The sequence below is a fragment of the Lethenteron reissneri genome, chromosome 54, assembly GCF_015708825.2.
Source record: "Lethenteron reissneri isolate LAM-NWPU_2019-01 chromosome 54, ASM1570882v1, whole genome shotgun sequence".
Taxonomy (NCBI): domain Eukaryota; kingdom Metazoa; phylum Chordata; class Hyperoartia; order Petromyzontiformes; family Petromyzontidae; genus Lethenteron; species Lethenteron reissneri.
In genome coordinates this window covers 207,429-225,207 of record NC_083832.1, presented here as the reverse complement: position 1 = coordinate 225,207, position 17,779 = coordinate 207,429, and the positions used below count along the sequence as shown (strand labels likewise).

Below are 17,779 nucleotides of genomic sequence, written 5' to 3'. Positions count from 1 at the left end.
TTTGTTCACGAGAGCGCCTATTAATGTCAGCACAGGTATGCGCCGTCACCTTTGCCTTCTTGATTTTGGATGTCATTTAATGACCACACTGGGTGCTCATTTCTTGGTCCAGATATAGAGACCCAGGTCAGGAGTAAATTCCAGCTGTGGCTGGTTGCTTGCACACCATGCTCAGGAATCGAACCTGGGTCGCCAATGTGGTGACTGCGGTATGCGAACCACGACAACGCCGCTTCCCGCGTAAATCGCATCCGTTGAGAAACTCAAATTCTGTCACAGTACGATGCTCTTTTCCAATTTTTAATAAGGCAAGTACACTGAGAACATTGTTTTTCAATTCAACATTTGTGATAGAAGCATCGCCGAAGGCCATAACACACTAGGGCAAATTTTTGGGCAAGAATCGTTGCTTCTAATTGTCACTTGCAACAGTTGCTGCACCACTTTCCATCGGGGAGAAAAAGCGTTACCCAAACATGGACGTATCCGATCGTTGCTCCACCTAGCAGGCACCTACAATAACAACTTCCCGTGAGGTTACAGAGGTCACATGACTGCTCGAGGGTGTGTGCCCTGTAGACCAATCACTGTTCATCAGCCACACTTTTCAACAGTTTTCATTGGCTCGACAGAACCCCAACACTCTGTACCACTTTGGTACCAAGTTGCCACAGATGATCATAGCAAATGCAATGAATTCCCCAAACATTCCCGAGAGCTGGGTTCTCATATTTTTTAAAGCAACATAAAGTGTAACTGGCAAGTCACATGACGGCACGTCAGTGGACGTTGTGGCGTCACATGGCATCAAGACACACCGCCTCTAAGTGACCATTAATCTCTACCTCGTCTCCGAGTCTCTCCATCTCTCTTACCCATCTTGCTTGCAACAGGTTACACCATTGCTGTTACACAGCAAACGTTGTCGCCTGTGACAATTGCCAGCGAGGATTTTCCCCCAACATTGCCCAAGAGTAGCGGCACCCATTGCGGAAGCAATATTTCGCTCTTTCGCCACTTTTCACTCGCCACGCTGCACGACGCGGTCCTGACAGCCCATGTTGCATCCTAGTGTCCCGAGGGCCGTATAGCCAGAGTGGGAGTTGGGAGTGTTGCTTGGACTTTGGCAAAGGGGCGGTGTGGGATGGGGGGGGGGGGGGTCAGTGTCTGCGTCAGGGGTTCAACTTGTCCGGTTCGTCAGCAGGGCACACGCGAATCGGAATCCCCAACTTGGAGAAGTGGACGAGAGCTCTGGCCACCTTGTCGGGGTCGATGTTGTAGATTGGGTGGGTTGGTTGCTGCCGAAGGGGAAGAGGCGAGTCGTAGCGGTGACAGTTAGCAGCAGCAGCAGCAGCAGCAGGGCGTTATTGCCCACGTCAAGAAATCCATCTAAACTTCATTTCTTTAAAGGTGCATTTCTTAAGACAAGGCGCCTGGGTACATACATTATCGTTCCAATAAATATTTTAAAAAACATGCAATGAAAATAATAACCACGTTAATTTAAACCGTATCTTTGGCGATGCTATGTTAGTCTTCATCTGTAAATGCCAGGTTAAGCGGGTAATGGTTTAATTAGTTTTTTTAAACTTTTGACGGTCAGACAGTCCCTTTTTCGATGACGTAGGGAATTCACAGGGTGGGAGCCGTGTTTATAATTGCACCCTCAGGATGTTTAGCAATCCCTTGTTGGCAGATGGAAGGGCAGTAGGAGGAGAATATCCTTCAGATAGCAGGGTCTCTGGTCGTGGAGGGCTTTACAGCATTATGGAATGCTATTAGCACGAATTACACAATATAAAAGGAAAGTATTGTTATTTATAGGTCAAGAGACCGACCTTGAAGCTATGCGCCATTGCACTGGCAACATGTGCAGTCTGCGGAGCACAGGCAGTTACATGACTGGTCCTAGACGTACCGGTCAATAGGCTGGGAGCCACATTTTGCACCAACTTTGCGGTGAAGGACAATCAAGGGTGGGAGTGGTGGTGCCGGGATTTAGCGGCATTGCGATATGAAACCAGTGACCCGAATTCGATTTCCTGCCATGGCTAACATAAGTGGAGAATGATAGCTTAACAAGTCCCAACCCCTACTCCCCTCTGCCTTACCAACCCGCACTAACCAGCGTGGTGAAGTATAGCATATGAGGGGGCCATGTAGCCCAGCACCAGGCCCGGTTATCTTTGTTTCCCCAGTACTGTTTGCACACCGCACCAAGGACCAGTTGAGAAGGGGACTCGCTACTGATTTTGATCCATGGCCGGGAATCAAACTCTGCTCTCTGGGTTCGTATTCTCAGCGCCCAAAGCCACTGTGCACATGCAAACAGACGTCACCCACCAGGGCATTGCTCTCCTTCCCAACGATGGTATCCTTGGACAAGCCGTCTTTACAGAAGTGCTGAGCCACAGAGAGACCGCTCAGGCAGTAGCATGTGTGGTAGAAGTCCCTCGCCCTGCAACGGCAGTTGCAAAGCAATCAACACAAACTCCCGCATGCCGATATCCGCAAGCCCTTGCTGCTTGCTTGCAAGAGGCTGTGGGCACTAGTAAAATGGCACCACAGCAGGGACAGCTGCCATCAGAGGGTCCCCTGGGATGAAAGCTGCACTTTAAGACGTTTGTTATTTGGCGATAAATGAAAGCTATTTTGGTGATGCTGTGTTGGCAGTGGCACACAAGTACGAATTCCAACAAAAAAACACATTTTACAAAAAACTGCCAGAAAAAGGAAAAGTATATAAAGCATATGCCGTTGTCATTCACTCAGATAAAGGCACAGAGGAACTGCCTGTTCTCTCGTCCTTTCAAACAGAAACCGCAATCCTGGCCCAGTACGTGCCCTGAGAAGCAAGCCTTGTGTTTTTGGTCACCCTGGTACATCGACGTTTTGAGATGTGGGTTTTGGCATCGAATGGAGAAAATCAGTTGGATGGAAAGAAGATAAATGTCGAGGTTCTAGAGAAGGTTCCAAGGCAATTGGAGTCAAAATCTTTATTTATACTGGAGGAATCCCATGAGCTGTAAAGCTCTTTTTCACAGACGTCCGGTAGACAGGATGGTGGAAGTTTGAGCCATTGGGCAGAGGAGTAAAGAAGAAGGTGACTCAAGGAGGAGGGGACTTACGAAAATATCTATTTTTTTAACTTTCATTCATTTATTTTACCAGGTAAGACCCACTGAGCTATATAGCTCTTTTTCAGAAGCGACCTGGCCACAAATGATAGCCCAACGAAGTGGCTTAGCATCACGTGGAAGTTTTAGTAAGCAAATACTCTAAACACATGTTAATTTTACATGTGGAGGGGAAAAAACCGGAGGACCCAGAGAAAAATCCACGCGACCACGGGGAGAGAGACATGCAAACGCCAAATATTCAGGCGTTAGGGTCGGGATCAAGCCCATGACCTCCTGTATGCCAGGCGAGGTAGGAAGGGGCTGCCGTTCAGAGAAATGAAGAAGAAAGCTCAAAATGGGACAGGATGGTGGAAATTTGAGCCATTGTGCAGAGGACTAAAGTATAAAGATGACTCGAGGAGGAAGGGCCCTACTTTCCGGGTTTGTCCAACAGCCCTCCGGCAACATGCTGGCAGCACATGAGCAGATACTCCTGCAGCGCCTCCTGGTGGAACATCCAGCGCTGCTCGCTCAGCGCTTGGTCCCCTGAACAGCGTAAACAAAGACAAGACAAAGATCCCCCGTGTAGCCTTCGACTTTTGGAGCAAGTGCATGTTAGCAAGAAGCACCTATGAAGGCAGGGCACAGCACACGAGGGGGGCGAGCGGTGAGCGCCATTCCCAGCCGCCTTTGTCTCCCTAGCAGTGATGTTACACATCGCACGAGATTGGCACGGTTGGTTACGTGAGGTACAAAAGATGTTCATCGTACATACATACAGGGGAGGCCCAGGACCGGTTCAGATAATCGCCACTGGTGTTGGCCATTAATGGGAATCACCGAGTGCGTAGTACGAAGTGCTAACCACTACACTACCGCTCCCCGCAGCTCAGGGGACCAAGCTCAGCGCTTACTCCCTGAACAGCACAAACATGTGCGCACGCACACACGCGCACACATTCAGAATCAGAATCTTTATTTAGCCTGGAAGAATCCAATGAGCTCTGAAGCTCCTTTTCAGAGATGGGCGGGTCAATGAGCCCAATCCACTGTCTTTACAGCAATCGAGGCCCGGCGCTTGGAGGGTTTTTGAGAGATCAAGTCAAAGATAAAACTGATGGGGCAATGTGAGGGGCAACGTTGCCGGCATCGGCACTCCCAAGACGCCACGGTTGATCATGGTAAATGCATTGGCCATGATGGTTTACGGCAATGACTTCTCTGAATGTGCACTTGCGCAGGGCTCTTCGTCTGTATTTTCCATAGGGTCACGTGATAAAATAAGTGCGCACTGATGGGCCACGTGACATCGTATGCGACTTTGTGAAGCCGCATGGCAACGTGACGTCACGAGGACGTATCGCCGATCCGCGCCTCTCATCTCTGAGCTCTCTCATCTCGCTCTTGTTTGTCTCGCCGTCATCTCTTGCCCACAGCTATTTTATCGGTCTCTTGCTCGTCTCTCTTTAATCTCACAAATATTTGCCTCTTCATGCAACAGGGCCATTCGAGAAAACCTTTAATCCCCCACATCTGTCTGGAGCCATACGGCGTCACGACCATTTTTGTAACGGCAAAGGGGCGGCCCCGCAAATGCTTGCTCACGACACTGCTGACGGAAGGCCCTCTGGTGAATGGATATTTGGCCTACTCTTCCACGCCGAGCAGACTTCTTGGAAGAGGTTAGCGTACCCACACACACTTTGCCCCAGCACACACGACCTGTCGATCGACTACACCGTAGTGTGTTTCAACCGCTGCGCCGAGAGATGGAAATCGAAGTGGTGACCTCCCCCTGCCCCCTCCCTCTCCTTCTTGATTGTTAGTCCAGAGCGCTGACCATTACACTGCAGGGCAGCTCCCCCATGCCATTTAAAGTGCAGCAGTGTGTGAGATGAGTGGCAAGGCAGGGAATGGCAGGGATTGTATTGGGGGGGGGGAAAGGGAGAACGGGGGGGGGGGGGGGACGAGCCTTACCCTCATTCATTAGGGATCGATGTAGCAGGGGCAGCAGCCCCGCCTGCCAGAACGAGTAGCAGCCGTCCACCAGCTTGTTCGTACGGCCCTGGAAGCCGCCTTCGAACCTCATCTGCCTGTTCACGACCCACCGCTGCCACCATACGCAGAGAGCAGGAGGAGCACGAATCATCGTTAGCCTCACGCTGGCCCGATTGTCCAGGGCAGGGGTCGACAACCAAATTAACAAGGAGAGCCATTATTTTTTTTCTAATTCGGTACAAAACGCAATATTTCAAGAGCCGCAATGCATACATATATACAGTCATACCTCGGTATACGACTGCTTTGGAATACGTCGACTTTGGTATACGTCGTGTTTTGACAAGAAAAAATGTCTTGGGATACGACATCTTGCTTGGGATACGACGCGCTTGCTAGAACTTGTATGGGTCGGGATGAGTCACCGCGTACAGTACCCGCGTACACAACACTGTTACGGCTCTAACAAGCCGTAACAGTATTTTGTGGAATGACCAGACAATGTCACACTTCAAGAACATTCTTAGAAGAAGGCAAAAACAAACTTCAGTGGACAGGTTTTTAGTAAAACTCAAACCTGGTGAGCCTCAACCAGGTCCAAGTCAAGAAAAAAAAAGACAGAAAAGAGAAAAAACCCCAGAATTTCAGCTTCCTGAAGTTTAAATGGAAGGGGACTCTCCTTCCAAAAAATAACATCTCCTCCTCCACCCTTCCTCACCACCATCCTCGTAGGCTATCAACTCCTCTCAGCAAAGTAAAGTGACGTTACAATTTATTTTTTTCAATTTATTTTAATTTATGTATGCATTTTAGTAATAAGTAGTGTCTAAATTATTTTATACAACCCCATTAATGTATAATATGCCATATAAAATATAACTTCTTATACTCTGGAACGGATTATTTCCTTTCCCGTTATTTCTCATGGGAAAAATTCGTTTGGTATACGTCATTTTCGGTATAAGTCCTCCTACCTTCTGGAACGAATTGACGACGTATACCGAGGCACCGCTGTACATTACATAACGGAGCAGTCCGCAAAGAGCCATGCGCGCCTCCGCAGCTGCAGGTTTCAGGCCCCTGGTCCAGAGTCAAAGCATCTCCGTGCTTCTCTTAAACAATGTCTCCTTATCTAATATCGTCTAAAATTTTGCCGTCGGCATCATGTCGTGAGATGACGTGCCCGTTCAGATTTCTCGTACAGCGGTGCAACCCTTCACGTTAGAGAATGGCTCGTGGAAGCGGATGTGACAGAGCTATTTCTGAGCTCCATTCAAGTTAACACTGGCGTATGCCGTCGGGCACAGCACTTTCCCGCTATTGTTCGTCATGTGACCGACAAAAGGCTATTTTTGTTTAGTTTTCAGACCTATAATTTAGTCACCTTTAGTGCAGAACCAATTTCAATGTGGTGGTTTTCTGTGCAATAACTGGTGACCAGGCTGAGGCCATCTACTCGCTACACTTGAGAACCCAGTGTAATCACAGTGGACGGCCCACCTAAATATGAACCCAGGATCTCAATGAAGCCGGCTCAGCGCTAAGCTGTGAAAAGGGCTGCGCAAGTGCATGATTATCAACAACCATTACATTACAAAGCTGATCGTAGCAGTTTCATTCAGCGAGGAACGATGGGGAAGGGTGACTGTGCACACCAGAAGTCTTTGCAGATCCAACATTCGCTCCTTGCGCAGAATCACGAGGGCGGCGAGACCGCAGAACGTGTATCCACCGTGCGCCTCCATGCCTGGCACGCCACCAATGCCACCCTCCCAGTTCTGACAACTGCGGTACAAGCGATAGAGGGCAAACACAACCGCACGCATGCGCGTGCAGAGGTATGCCGTGAGTAGGAATTAAACTCGGGTCTCCAGGGTTCCTAGCACTGCACCGCCACTCCCCAATATTAACCGCGAGACACAAACGGGCACACGTGTAGATACGGAGGATGACAGCGCATCGGTGCGTTAGATGAGTATCGGGAAATTATTAAGGTGCAATACCTGACCACCCAATCGGCTGTTCCTTCAAAGAGCTTGGGTTCCATGATGTAGGTGAGGGAAGCCACAGAGGCTGCACAGTACGCGCTCCTAGTGGATACAGCAAGAACAAAAAACTCAACAAAATCACCCTCGAAGCCACGTGCCACCCGAACACTTTATGGGAAGTCAACGGTGGTTTAATATTTTTCTATATATCTTTTAACTACATTTTTTCCCAATTGTGCCATCCCTATATTGTCACGAGACAAAGCATCCATTCGGATATCCGCCATGTACTCTCGCGTACTCTATAGCACATGCACACTCCAGTGACCCTTCTCAACGTGTCATCCAAAGTGAGTACAAAGGTAACACACGTGCTTGCAACTGGTCCATTTATTAATGCACTCAGCCCTGCATAAAACAAAGAATCCATTCGGATACCTCGCACAGCAGTGCAATGCTTCATATTAGAGAATGGCCAACGGAAGTGGAAACTACAGAACTACCACTGAAAATCTCTTCAAGTGACCTCTGCACACCTGTCAATCCATACGGTTTACTCATTCTTGTACAGGCAAATTGAGTTCAGCTGTTTCAATATGGTCAACAAAAAAATGGTCTCCTTGTATGTGTTTCTCCTTTGTGATGGGACTTTGTAGGATGAACGTTGAGATTTACAAGGGATGACCAAGTAGGTCTGATTTGGTCTGTAATAAGGTAGGGCACTGATAAGGGGTTGACAGCTATGCCTCTGGTCCACATAGCCAGGGGGCAGCACTTTCCTACCCACCCCACCACTCAGAGTAACATTCAACACTTGGCAGTCAAACCGATGCAGCCCCCAAGACCATCAACTCACTTCACTCAAGAACCCGGTTTTAAACCCAGGTGGCCGCGTTACCTGACGTCCGTCTCTCCTCCTTCGTGCATGCAGAAATCTCCGTTGGGCTGCTTTATGCGGTACAGGAAACTCTGCAGCTTCTCCCTGTGCGATGCCACAGTGCAGCACAGCACAGTGTCATACCACGGTGCAACACAGTGCGTACCACAGTGCGACAGTGTCGAGTGACATTGTGGGCTCACGTTCTGATGCAGAGTGAAAGAGTAGGCTACGAGGTCAGTGCAGAAATAAAGCATGGAATGCTAGTGCGGTGCGAAGTGAAGGTCCGGGCTACCGGTGCAGAGTGGGTTAATGGTGTGGCGCAGAGTGAAAGCGTGGGGTTACCGGTGCGGTGCAGAGTGGGATAACGATGTGGCGCAGAGTGAAAGCGTGGGGTTACCGGTGCGGTGCAGAGTGGGATAACGATGTGGCGCAGAGTGAAAGCGTGGGGTTACCGGTGCGGTGCAGAGTGGGATAACGATGTGGTGCGGAGTGAAAGCGTGGGGTTACCGGTGCGGTGCGGAGTGGGATAACGGTGTGGCGCAGAGTGAAAGCGTGGGGTTACCGGTGCGGTGCGGAGTGGGATAACGATGTGGTGCGGAGTGAAAGCGTGGGGTTACCAGTGCGGTGCGGAGTGGGATAACGGTGTGGCGCAGAGTGAAAGCGTGGGGTTACCAGTACGGTGCGGAGTGGGATAACGGTGTGGTGCGGAGTGAAAGCGTGGCGTTACCAGTGCGGTGCGGAGTGGGATAACGGTGTGGTGCAGAGTGAAAGCGTGGGGTTACCAGTACGGTGCGGAGTGGGATAACGGTGTGGCGCAGAGTGAAAGCGTGGGGTTACCAGTACGGTGCGGAGTGGGATAACGGTGTGGCGCGGAGTGAAAGCATGGGGCTACCTACCGGTCGATGACTGCGTACGACTCCTCCGTGCCCAGGATGCAGAGTGCGTTGACGGCCGCGTACGTGGGCGCCAGGTGCGCCTGCTGTCCCGGGCCGCCCCCGAAGCCGCCGTCCGCACACTGGCAGAGCTTGAGGAACGCACACACACTGCACGCGGCAGCACGCGGCTCAGCATCGCAAGTTGATTCACCGGCTCACCAACGCAAGTTGATTCACCGGCATAGCATCGCAGGTCGAATGTCGACATCTCCCTGCTCAAGCGAGCTTCGGACAGCACTCGTCACCGCTGAGCCAATACAGTGTTTGGAAATGTCACATTTGAAATTAAGATGTATTGATACAATTATTCATAGACCAGTAGCAGCGGTGCATTTGTTGTACTCCTACGAATTCAATGATGGGGCATATATATAATTAGGTATATAGCCGGAATGTGGAAGTCATGGACCGTGGCCACACAAGACCTCCAGCTTCGATGCAGCCCGCAAACGATAATTTACTGTCACTGCCAGCATCTTAGCCGCGCTAAATCGGGTACTACAGGGGAATATTTACAACCTTGCTACAACTGCATATCTAATTTTACGTCGCTCAGCCACTCCGGTCACTGCAAATGGCCCCTTTATACTGTGTCCATACCCACACATTTTTTTGCGTTTTTAAACACATCAGAGTACGTGCACCTGGGGCAGTGACCAACTACGGACAATGATGATGTTCGAGTGGGTTGCAGTGCTTGTGGAAAACTGCATTTGATAGCGAAAATCACCATCCCAATGTGTCTATAGAGCAGGGGTCGGCAACCAAAATAACAAGTGCAATTTTTTTTCTCTCATTCGGTAAAAAAACTCAATATTTCAAGAGCCGCAAAGCACGTCAATACGAAACGGTGGGTCCCTAATAAATAACGTCACGAAACAGTCCTTAATGAGCCGCAGAGGGTCCAACCCCTGCCAATGGTAAACTGGACTTCCATGGTGAACTGGACTTCCATGGTCAGGGGTGGGCAACCCAAATAACAACAAGAGCCATCTTTTTCGAATTTCAAGAGCCTCACTGCAGTCCTTAAGGAGCTGCACGCGGCTCCAGAGCCACATGCAGAGGAACTTTTTAAATCAGCGGATATTGCCTGCTATGCCATGTGAGTAAAAAACAAGTGGCTCTTATCTTGTGCATGCATTACGGACGTAACTTGGCTGTGTCCAAAGGCTGTCTGACGTGAATTTGAATCTTCGTTAAGTTTATAATGCTTGAAATACTTTTAAGTGACTTTCAGGAGATCCAATCATATGGCTGCCACAACATGTTTTAAAGTGACAGCAGTCACAGCACAGCGGTGTGACAACAATGCACGTGAAAATCTTTCGTTTTCAAAGCTTTCGTGACTGCAGGGATTCATCTTCTTGGTTCTTTCGGTAAAGTCACGTAGAGGGGAAATAATAAAATAGATAAAATAAAACATAATAAAATATTTATAATAAAATATTTTATTGTTTTATATTTTTTGTTATATAATAAAAATAAATATTTTATAATAAAATATTTAATGTTTTATTTTATTTTATTATTTCCCTTCTACGTGACTTTACCAAAAGAACCAAGAAGATGAATCCCTGCAGTCACGAAAGCTTTAAATCAAAATATTTTCAAGTGCATTGTTGTCACACCGCTGTGCTGTAAATAAAATAATAAAAATAAAACATAAATATTTTATTGTTTTATTTTTTATTATTTCCCTTCTACGTGACTTTACCGAAAGAACCAAGAAGGTGAAAATCTTTCTAAAGTCCTTTTTTTGTTAACCCCTTTCCCGTTCTGAGACATCTGCAAATAGCAGGGTGGCTCCCGCTCACCGCTGAATCTCGGAACGCGCAAGCGGTGAGCGTTAATTTTATTTAGAAAGGCGTAGCGCTGCTGTTTTTAAAGACATTGTACTGTACTCACCAGACAGAACCGTAGCGACACGACCGCGCTCTACGACAGCTGGCGCCAAACTGTGCCACACACCCTCCCACGTGCCTTTTTACTTCAAATTCCGTTCGGAAACGATCCCGTTCCGATAACGTAAACGTACGTAATCGGAATCGGAAGAAAAACTGTTGACGTACGTGTACGTCATCGGAATGGGAAAGGGGTTTAGGAAACTACCAAGCCTGTGTTGCAAAGCCTCCGACACACGGCCACCGAGTGCAGCTACTAAAGAAGAGCCGCGTTTTGGGGCACGTACTCCGAAGCGAGGCTGTCGGGCACGGGCTCATCCAGCAGCTCCAGTCCGTGCAGGATCCAGTAGCAGATCCATGGCCGGCTGGCATCCAGGCACTGGGGGCACAGACACAGCCAGGTCGCGTTTCCACCGAAGAACCCGGAGCTCTGCCGCTGACGCCATACACGGCAAAACTAATGGATGACCCCTCTTCTTGGTTCTTTCGGAAATAATAAAATAATAAAAATAACACATAATAAAATAATTCTCACGACGTTTCGGCCACAATGCAAGCAGCCGTCCTCAGGTGAAGAACAGGTTTGTCGGGAAGACAGCGTCTGAATGAAACACCACCACGCTTGGAGCGTATATTTGAGGATGGCTGTTTGCGTTGTGGCCGAAACGTCGTGAGAATTATTTTATTAGGTTTTATTTTTATTATTTTATTATTTCCCTTCTACGTGACTTTACCGAAAGAACCAATAAGATGAATCCCTGCAGTCACGAAAGCTTTAAATCGAAATTTAATGGATGACCCTTACGTGACCGACCAAGAACCCGGGATTGGCTGAACCAGGAATAGTGGTCGTTGGTGTCCTCGCATCCCATCTTAAGAACCTTAAACGTGCCTCAGTTTGGCTCTATAAGCCTCTGGTAATAACATGGAACCCTCAGCATCCTAAAGATGCCCTGGTCTGGCTCTGTTATTGCATCAGCTGGCGTGTGCAGCGACTGATCGTGTCCACATATTCGGTTGAGTATGAAATGCACATTTAAAATAACAAGTGCAATCATAATATCTGCCACTCATTGCCCTGCCACGAGGTCCCATGTAACATTCATTTATTGGCAACAAATGCGGCTTATTAACTCGGACAAAAGTTTTGCTTGTGTCAACGCATGCCTTGGTCTAGCTTTGCTCAAATTATACTATTTACTAGACACTCACTCACGCCACTAACGACTCGCCTTACACTGACTTCACCAGAGACACTCACTACTCACCACACACTCATCAGACACTCGCTATCCACCATGCACCACACACTCATCAGAAGCTGCTCACCACTCATCAGACACACAAACAGTCAGCACCGACTGAATGTGTGGTGCACAGATATTTTAGTTGGGAGCCTGTCTCTCAAGAGTCATTACTGTGTAGCAGACTGCATAAAATCACCATCTCTTTCGCACAACGCACACACATATCAAACAGGGGGGCACTATTACCTCGTATGCGTCCGATAAATGATGCAGCCCTTTCTTCAGATACTGATAATGTCTGTCTCGAAATAAAGTGGGTCTGGGAGAGCAGACAAGAAAGCACGAGTTGTAGCACAGAAAACCTGACACACTGCACAGCTGTTATCCAAAGCAGCGATAAGACATGTTGGTGCACCACTTAAAAGTAATATTTTTGCTGCGAGGTGGCCATGAAGCAGTACGTAACACCCATCTGTAGGGAACTTTTAGTATTATCACTTCGGGCTCAGCGGGCTCGGCGGTAGGGCGAGCGACTCACAATAGGAAGGTTGTGAGTTCAAATCTTGATTGGGGCTCGACTCAGCCCATCATTCCGCCCAGGTTGATTTAAACGAATGATACCACCCACTTTATAGAGAAGTCAACAGTGGATAGCTCTGACCCTCATCATAGGAATGTAGAAATCGCACAACTGCCTCAGGGCTGTACGTTTAACTTATTTTGCACCGTGCGTAGCCAACCGTGCTAATCGGAGGTGCAATGTTAATAGGAGTTGAGCATTGCCCCAGCGCACACTTTTGTTTTAATCTCCAGTCAATCTGATTTCGTCCTGCTGTCACTGATTAAAAAGGAACTGGCCAAACATCCCAACGCCAAACTGAAAATTCTGCAAAAATGGTAAGAATGCCCTTGACAAACGACGATAACCACACGAGCAGAGTGTTTACGTATTTATGTTGGCGTACGCAACTAAATGGCCAAGGAAATGACGGAATGACAGCCAAGGGACGGAACGCCACCGAGGCTACGTCTGCCGAGGAGATGGTGGCACGATGAAATCAGCTCGCGTGAAGGTGCCGGGTGGATTGTTCTATCGCACGATTGTGAAAGATGACGGCGGGCTGGATTGGACCTTCATCCAGTAGCGTATTGACCGTGGCTGCCGATGATGACGATGATAAGCGACATGCACATTGACAGTCAGCAACGAATGCTGACTGCACGTCTGTGTACTGTGATGCTTTACGTGCAGTGTGGGAATCTGGAGACGGGTGCCTTCCTCCTTACTCAGAAGCGGGCGGCTCGAACAATGAGCACGCTTGCTTGATGATGTCTTCAATGCGCTTCTGTGAATTGCAAAAAGAAACCAACCGTACAAATCAGCCTGACAATACTCTCTCGCCTGCCCTCCTATCCACACTGCCATGTAACCGGCTATTGAGTCCGTGGTCCAAGATGCACCGGATATACCACAGGCCGGAGGAGCTGGGATACGAAAGCGAATGGTACATTGCACAGGAGCCATACAACCTTCACATTTCATTCCTCGCACCAAGGACCCATGGCCAAGCACGCTTGGCCACTGCATTCACTCCGTTACCCCCCGCACCAGGATCTATCTGCGCCTCGCTCCCGAGCGTTCTTCATACCGCCCTCGTATTCTTTCCCAATCTCTCTACTCTCACATATCCCGACCAACCCGAGGCTCTTATCTCTCCCCGTCTCTCTCTCTAGTTTCCACATCTATCTTCTCTCCTGTCAAGACCTCTCCTCCTCTCCCCCGACATCTCTTCTCTCTCCGTCTCTCCACCACCACCACTCTCCCATCTCTCCACCACTACCACCACCCTGCCATCTCTCCACCACCACCATCACCCTCCCATCTCTCCACCACTACTCTCCCATCTCTCATCTCCCGTCTCACCACCACCACCACCACTCTCCCATCTCTCCTCTCCCCGTCTCTCCACCACCATCACCCTCCCATCTCTCCACCACCACTCTCCCATCTCTCATCTCCCGTCTCACCACCACCACCACCACTCTCCCATCTCTCCTCTCCCGTCTCTCCACCACCACTCTCCCATCTCTCCCCTCCCAGTCTCTCCACCACTACAACCACTCTCCCGTCTCTCCACCACCACCACCCTGCCATCTCTCCACCACCACCATCACCCTCCCATCTCTCCACCACCACCATCACCCTCCCATCTCTCCACCACCACTCTCCCATCTCTCATCTCCCGTTTCACCACCACCACTACCACTCTCCCATCTCTCCTCTCCCCATCTCTCCACCACCACTCTCCCATCTCTCCACCACCACCATCACCCTCCCATCTCTCCACCACCACCATCACCCTCCCATCTCTCCACCACCACTCTCCCATCTCTCATCTCCCGTTTCACCACCACCACTACCACTCTCCCATCTCTCCTCTCCCCATCTCTCCACCACCACTCTCCCATCTCTCCACCACCACCACCCTGTCATCTCTCCACCACCACCATCACCCTCCCATCTCCACCACCACTCTCCCATCTCCCGTCTCACCACCACCACTCTCCCATCAATCCCTCCTCTCCCGTCTCTCCACCACCACTCTCCCATCTCTCTCCTCCCCATCTCTCCACCACCACCACCACTCTCCCGTCTCTCCACCACCACCACCCTCCCATCTCTCCTCTCCCCGTCTCTCCACCACCACCACTCTCCCATCTCTCTCCTCCCCATCTCTCCACCACCACCACCACTCTCCCGTCTCTCCACCACCACCACCACCCTCCCATCTCTCCTCTCCCCGTCTCTCCACCACCACCACTCTCCCATCTCTCTCCTCCCCATCTCTCCACCACCACCACCACTCTCCCGTCTCTCCACCACCACCACCACCCTCCCATCTCTCCTCTCCCCGTCTCTCCACCACCACCACCACCACTCTCCCATCTCTCCTCTCCCCGTCTCTCCACCACCACCACTCTCCCATCTCTGCTCGCCTGCTCGATGGAGGTGAGGCTGACGACTCCGTTGTCCGTGAACTCCTCGCTGCTCAGCGCGATCCGTGGCGCCGTGGCGGCGCTCATCCTCTCTCCTACTCGCCCCGTCAATCACCGCCTCAAACCTCGTCCACCAAACCTCGTCCACCGAACCTCGTCCACCAAACCTCGTCCACTCAACCTCCTCCCCGCACGACGTCTCCCACACGGCTGCACGGCTCCAATAATCACAGGAACGCGCCCCGTGCAGTCGCAACGGCTGCGAGCTTTAACATCGCAGAATGCCCCCGGGGCCCCGAGTTGCACTGCGGGCGAGCAGCGCGCCGATTGGACGGGCGCCCTCGGGGCGTGTAGCGTTCGCAAATTGCGCAAGCGGTGAAGGAAACTCTTGTTTCGCGTGACGACTGATTCGTTCGTGGGGCGTGGGGGGCGAAGCTTGCACGCCCCCCCGCGCCCCACAACCCCGTCGCGTTTCGATGCGTGCTGATTCGCTCGGTGGCAGCTCTTCCGGGTGGGGGGGGGCCCGGGGTGAGGCCGGGGGTGGGCCGGGGGGGCCCGGTGGGGGGCGGGGCTTGGCCGATTGTGGGCGGGGCGAGGGTGGGGCGGGGGGGGGCCGGGGGGGCCCGGTGGGGGGTGGGGGCGGGGCTTGGGCGGTTGTGGGCGGGGCGAGGGTGGGGCGGGGGGGGCGGGGGTGGGGGCCTTTCCCCATTCCGTTTGTTCATTTGTCTCAGCTGTGGCCAACGGGGGTCGAGGGGGTTGGAGGCCGCTGGGCTGATTGTAAACTGGGATGGTAAAATATTCGTAGGTTTTTTCGGTAAAGTCACGTAGGTAAAAAAAATTTTTAGTAAAATTAATAGAAATAAATTAAAATCACGACGTTTCGGAGGCAACACAAGCTTCCGTCTTCAAGTGGAACCGTCACAGCACGATAGCTGTTACTTGATACACATGCAGACGGAAGCTTGTGTTGCCTCCGAAACGTCGTGATTTTTATTTTATTTTTATTTTACTTTTATTAATTTAAATTTTTTACCTACGTGACTTTACCGAAAAAAACCTAAGAATATGAATCATTGCAGTCACGAAAGCTTCAAATCTAGAAGGGATGGTAAAACCCTGGGAATTGAATGAGTAGAGATTTAATTTAAATAAAAGCGTGCTTCTGTATACGTATGAATAACAAAACACGCAACACATGTGTCGATAACGTTGTGAGTGTGTGTGGCCTTAATAGGGAACGCATGTAAACAGGCGACGTTTCCGGCAATGGTCCTTCTTTCAAAACACCTTGTGCTTTGGCACTTTTTCGGGCAATTGCCGAAGCTTTGTGTATTTTTTTCTTTTAAGGCAGTGATATTGACTTGTTCTATTTGTGTTTGTGCATCACTGCCAATGCTAGGGTGGCAAGATGTTCACTACCTCGACTGGTATGGGTTCGGCCCCGATCCTAACGTTTATATGTTTGGAGTTTGCATGTTCTCCCAGTGGTCGCATGGGTTTTTCTCCAGGTCCTCAGGTTTTTGGCTGCTAAGCATTTCCACATAAGCCTCTTTCTTCACTCGGCTATCAATTGTGGCCAGGTCGCTTGTAAAAAAATACTCATATAGATCAGTGGGCTTTACCCGGCAAAAATAAAAACTTTTTTGTTTATCACCAATTCAGAAGGGACCCCTTCTGGCAGCTTTCGCTATGGGGCCGTCCATAAATGACGTCACGCACCTAGAGGGGAGGAGGGCGGGGTGAGACATTTGTGACGTCACATCAAAAAAGCAACTTTAAACAAATATAGACAACATGTTCTACTTAATTAAATTGACTTTTTAATAAATGTCTTCTACAACATCAGAGTGCAGCGCCACATTAAATACGCACTACAATGACAATAGTTTAAAGCGATTTGAAGCATGTTTTTTATTTTATTTGGGGGGGGGATGGCAGAGCTTTGTGACGTCATATTTGAGGGGGGGGTCTGACTTTTTGTGACGCCGTGTGACGAAGGGGGGGGGGGTCAAATAACGTCCAAAATCGCGTGACGTCATTTATGGACGGCCCCTATGCGGCGCAAGCCACAGCAGCGTTGTTGCTGTGGCTTTCACGCGCGTTTGCCTCTGTTGAACAAACTAATCGATGGAACATTTTAAAAAGCGTTGTGTTACGATTTGTCTTATGAGATTCCTGCTGGATACTCAAACCACTGCACTTAGTGGAATTCCACGGAGATTGGCCACATTGATTGATGAACCAAAGCTCACCGATTCACTAGCTTAGCAGGGGTCAGTCGCCTCATTGATTCTTAACATCGCTACTAACCTAGTTATTGTTGCCATTAATTTCACTCGTTGATTCTTCAATCCATGTCGAGGACTCGGTCTAAATTGGCTGGGTTTTTTTTCATCCAGTGGTCACAGCAAAACTCACCCACTCAGTGACTCACTCACTCAGTCACTTACCCACTCAGTCACTCACCCACTCAATAACTTTACCACTTAGTCACTCACCCACTTAGTCACTCACCCACTCAATTATTCATCCACCCAGTCACTCACCCACTCAATCACTCAAGTCACCCACTCTCACCCACTCAAGTCACTCACCCATTCAATCACTCACTCACCCACTCAGTCACTCACCCACTCAATCATTCATCCACCCAGTCACTCACCCACTCAATCACTTAAGTCACCCACTGTCACTCACCCACTCAAGTCACTCAC

General features: G+C 49.8%; 1 protein-coding gene across 1 annotated transcript; it reads right to left on the bottom strand.

The window, feature by feature from the left end:
- Positions 1-286: 286 nt before the first annotated feature.
- On the bottom strand, positions 287-15,347 carry LOC133356444 (protein farnesyltransferase subunit beta-like). Its single transcript, XM_061573975.1, has 12 exons — positions 15,066-15,347; positions 13,356-13,414; positions 12,315-12,387; positions 11,109-11,200; positions 8,882-9,028; positions 8,004-8,087; positions 7,121-7,207; positions 6,773-6,902; positions 5,097-5,229; positions 3,554-3,665; positions 2,344-2,458; positions 287-1,298 (listed from the first exon to the last, which is right to left on the bottom strand). The coding sequence occupies exons 1-12, from the start codon at positions 15,150-15,152 to the stop codon at positions 1,173-1,175; spliced, it is 1,245 nt and encodes a 414-aa protein (XP_061429959.1). The 5' UTR covers positions 15,153-15,347; the 3' UTR covers positions 287-1,172.
- Between the last annotated feature and the right edge of the window lie 2,432 nt (positions 15,348-17,779).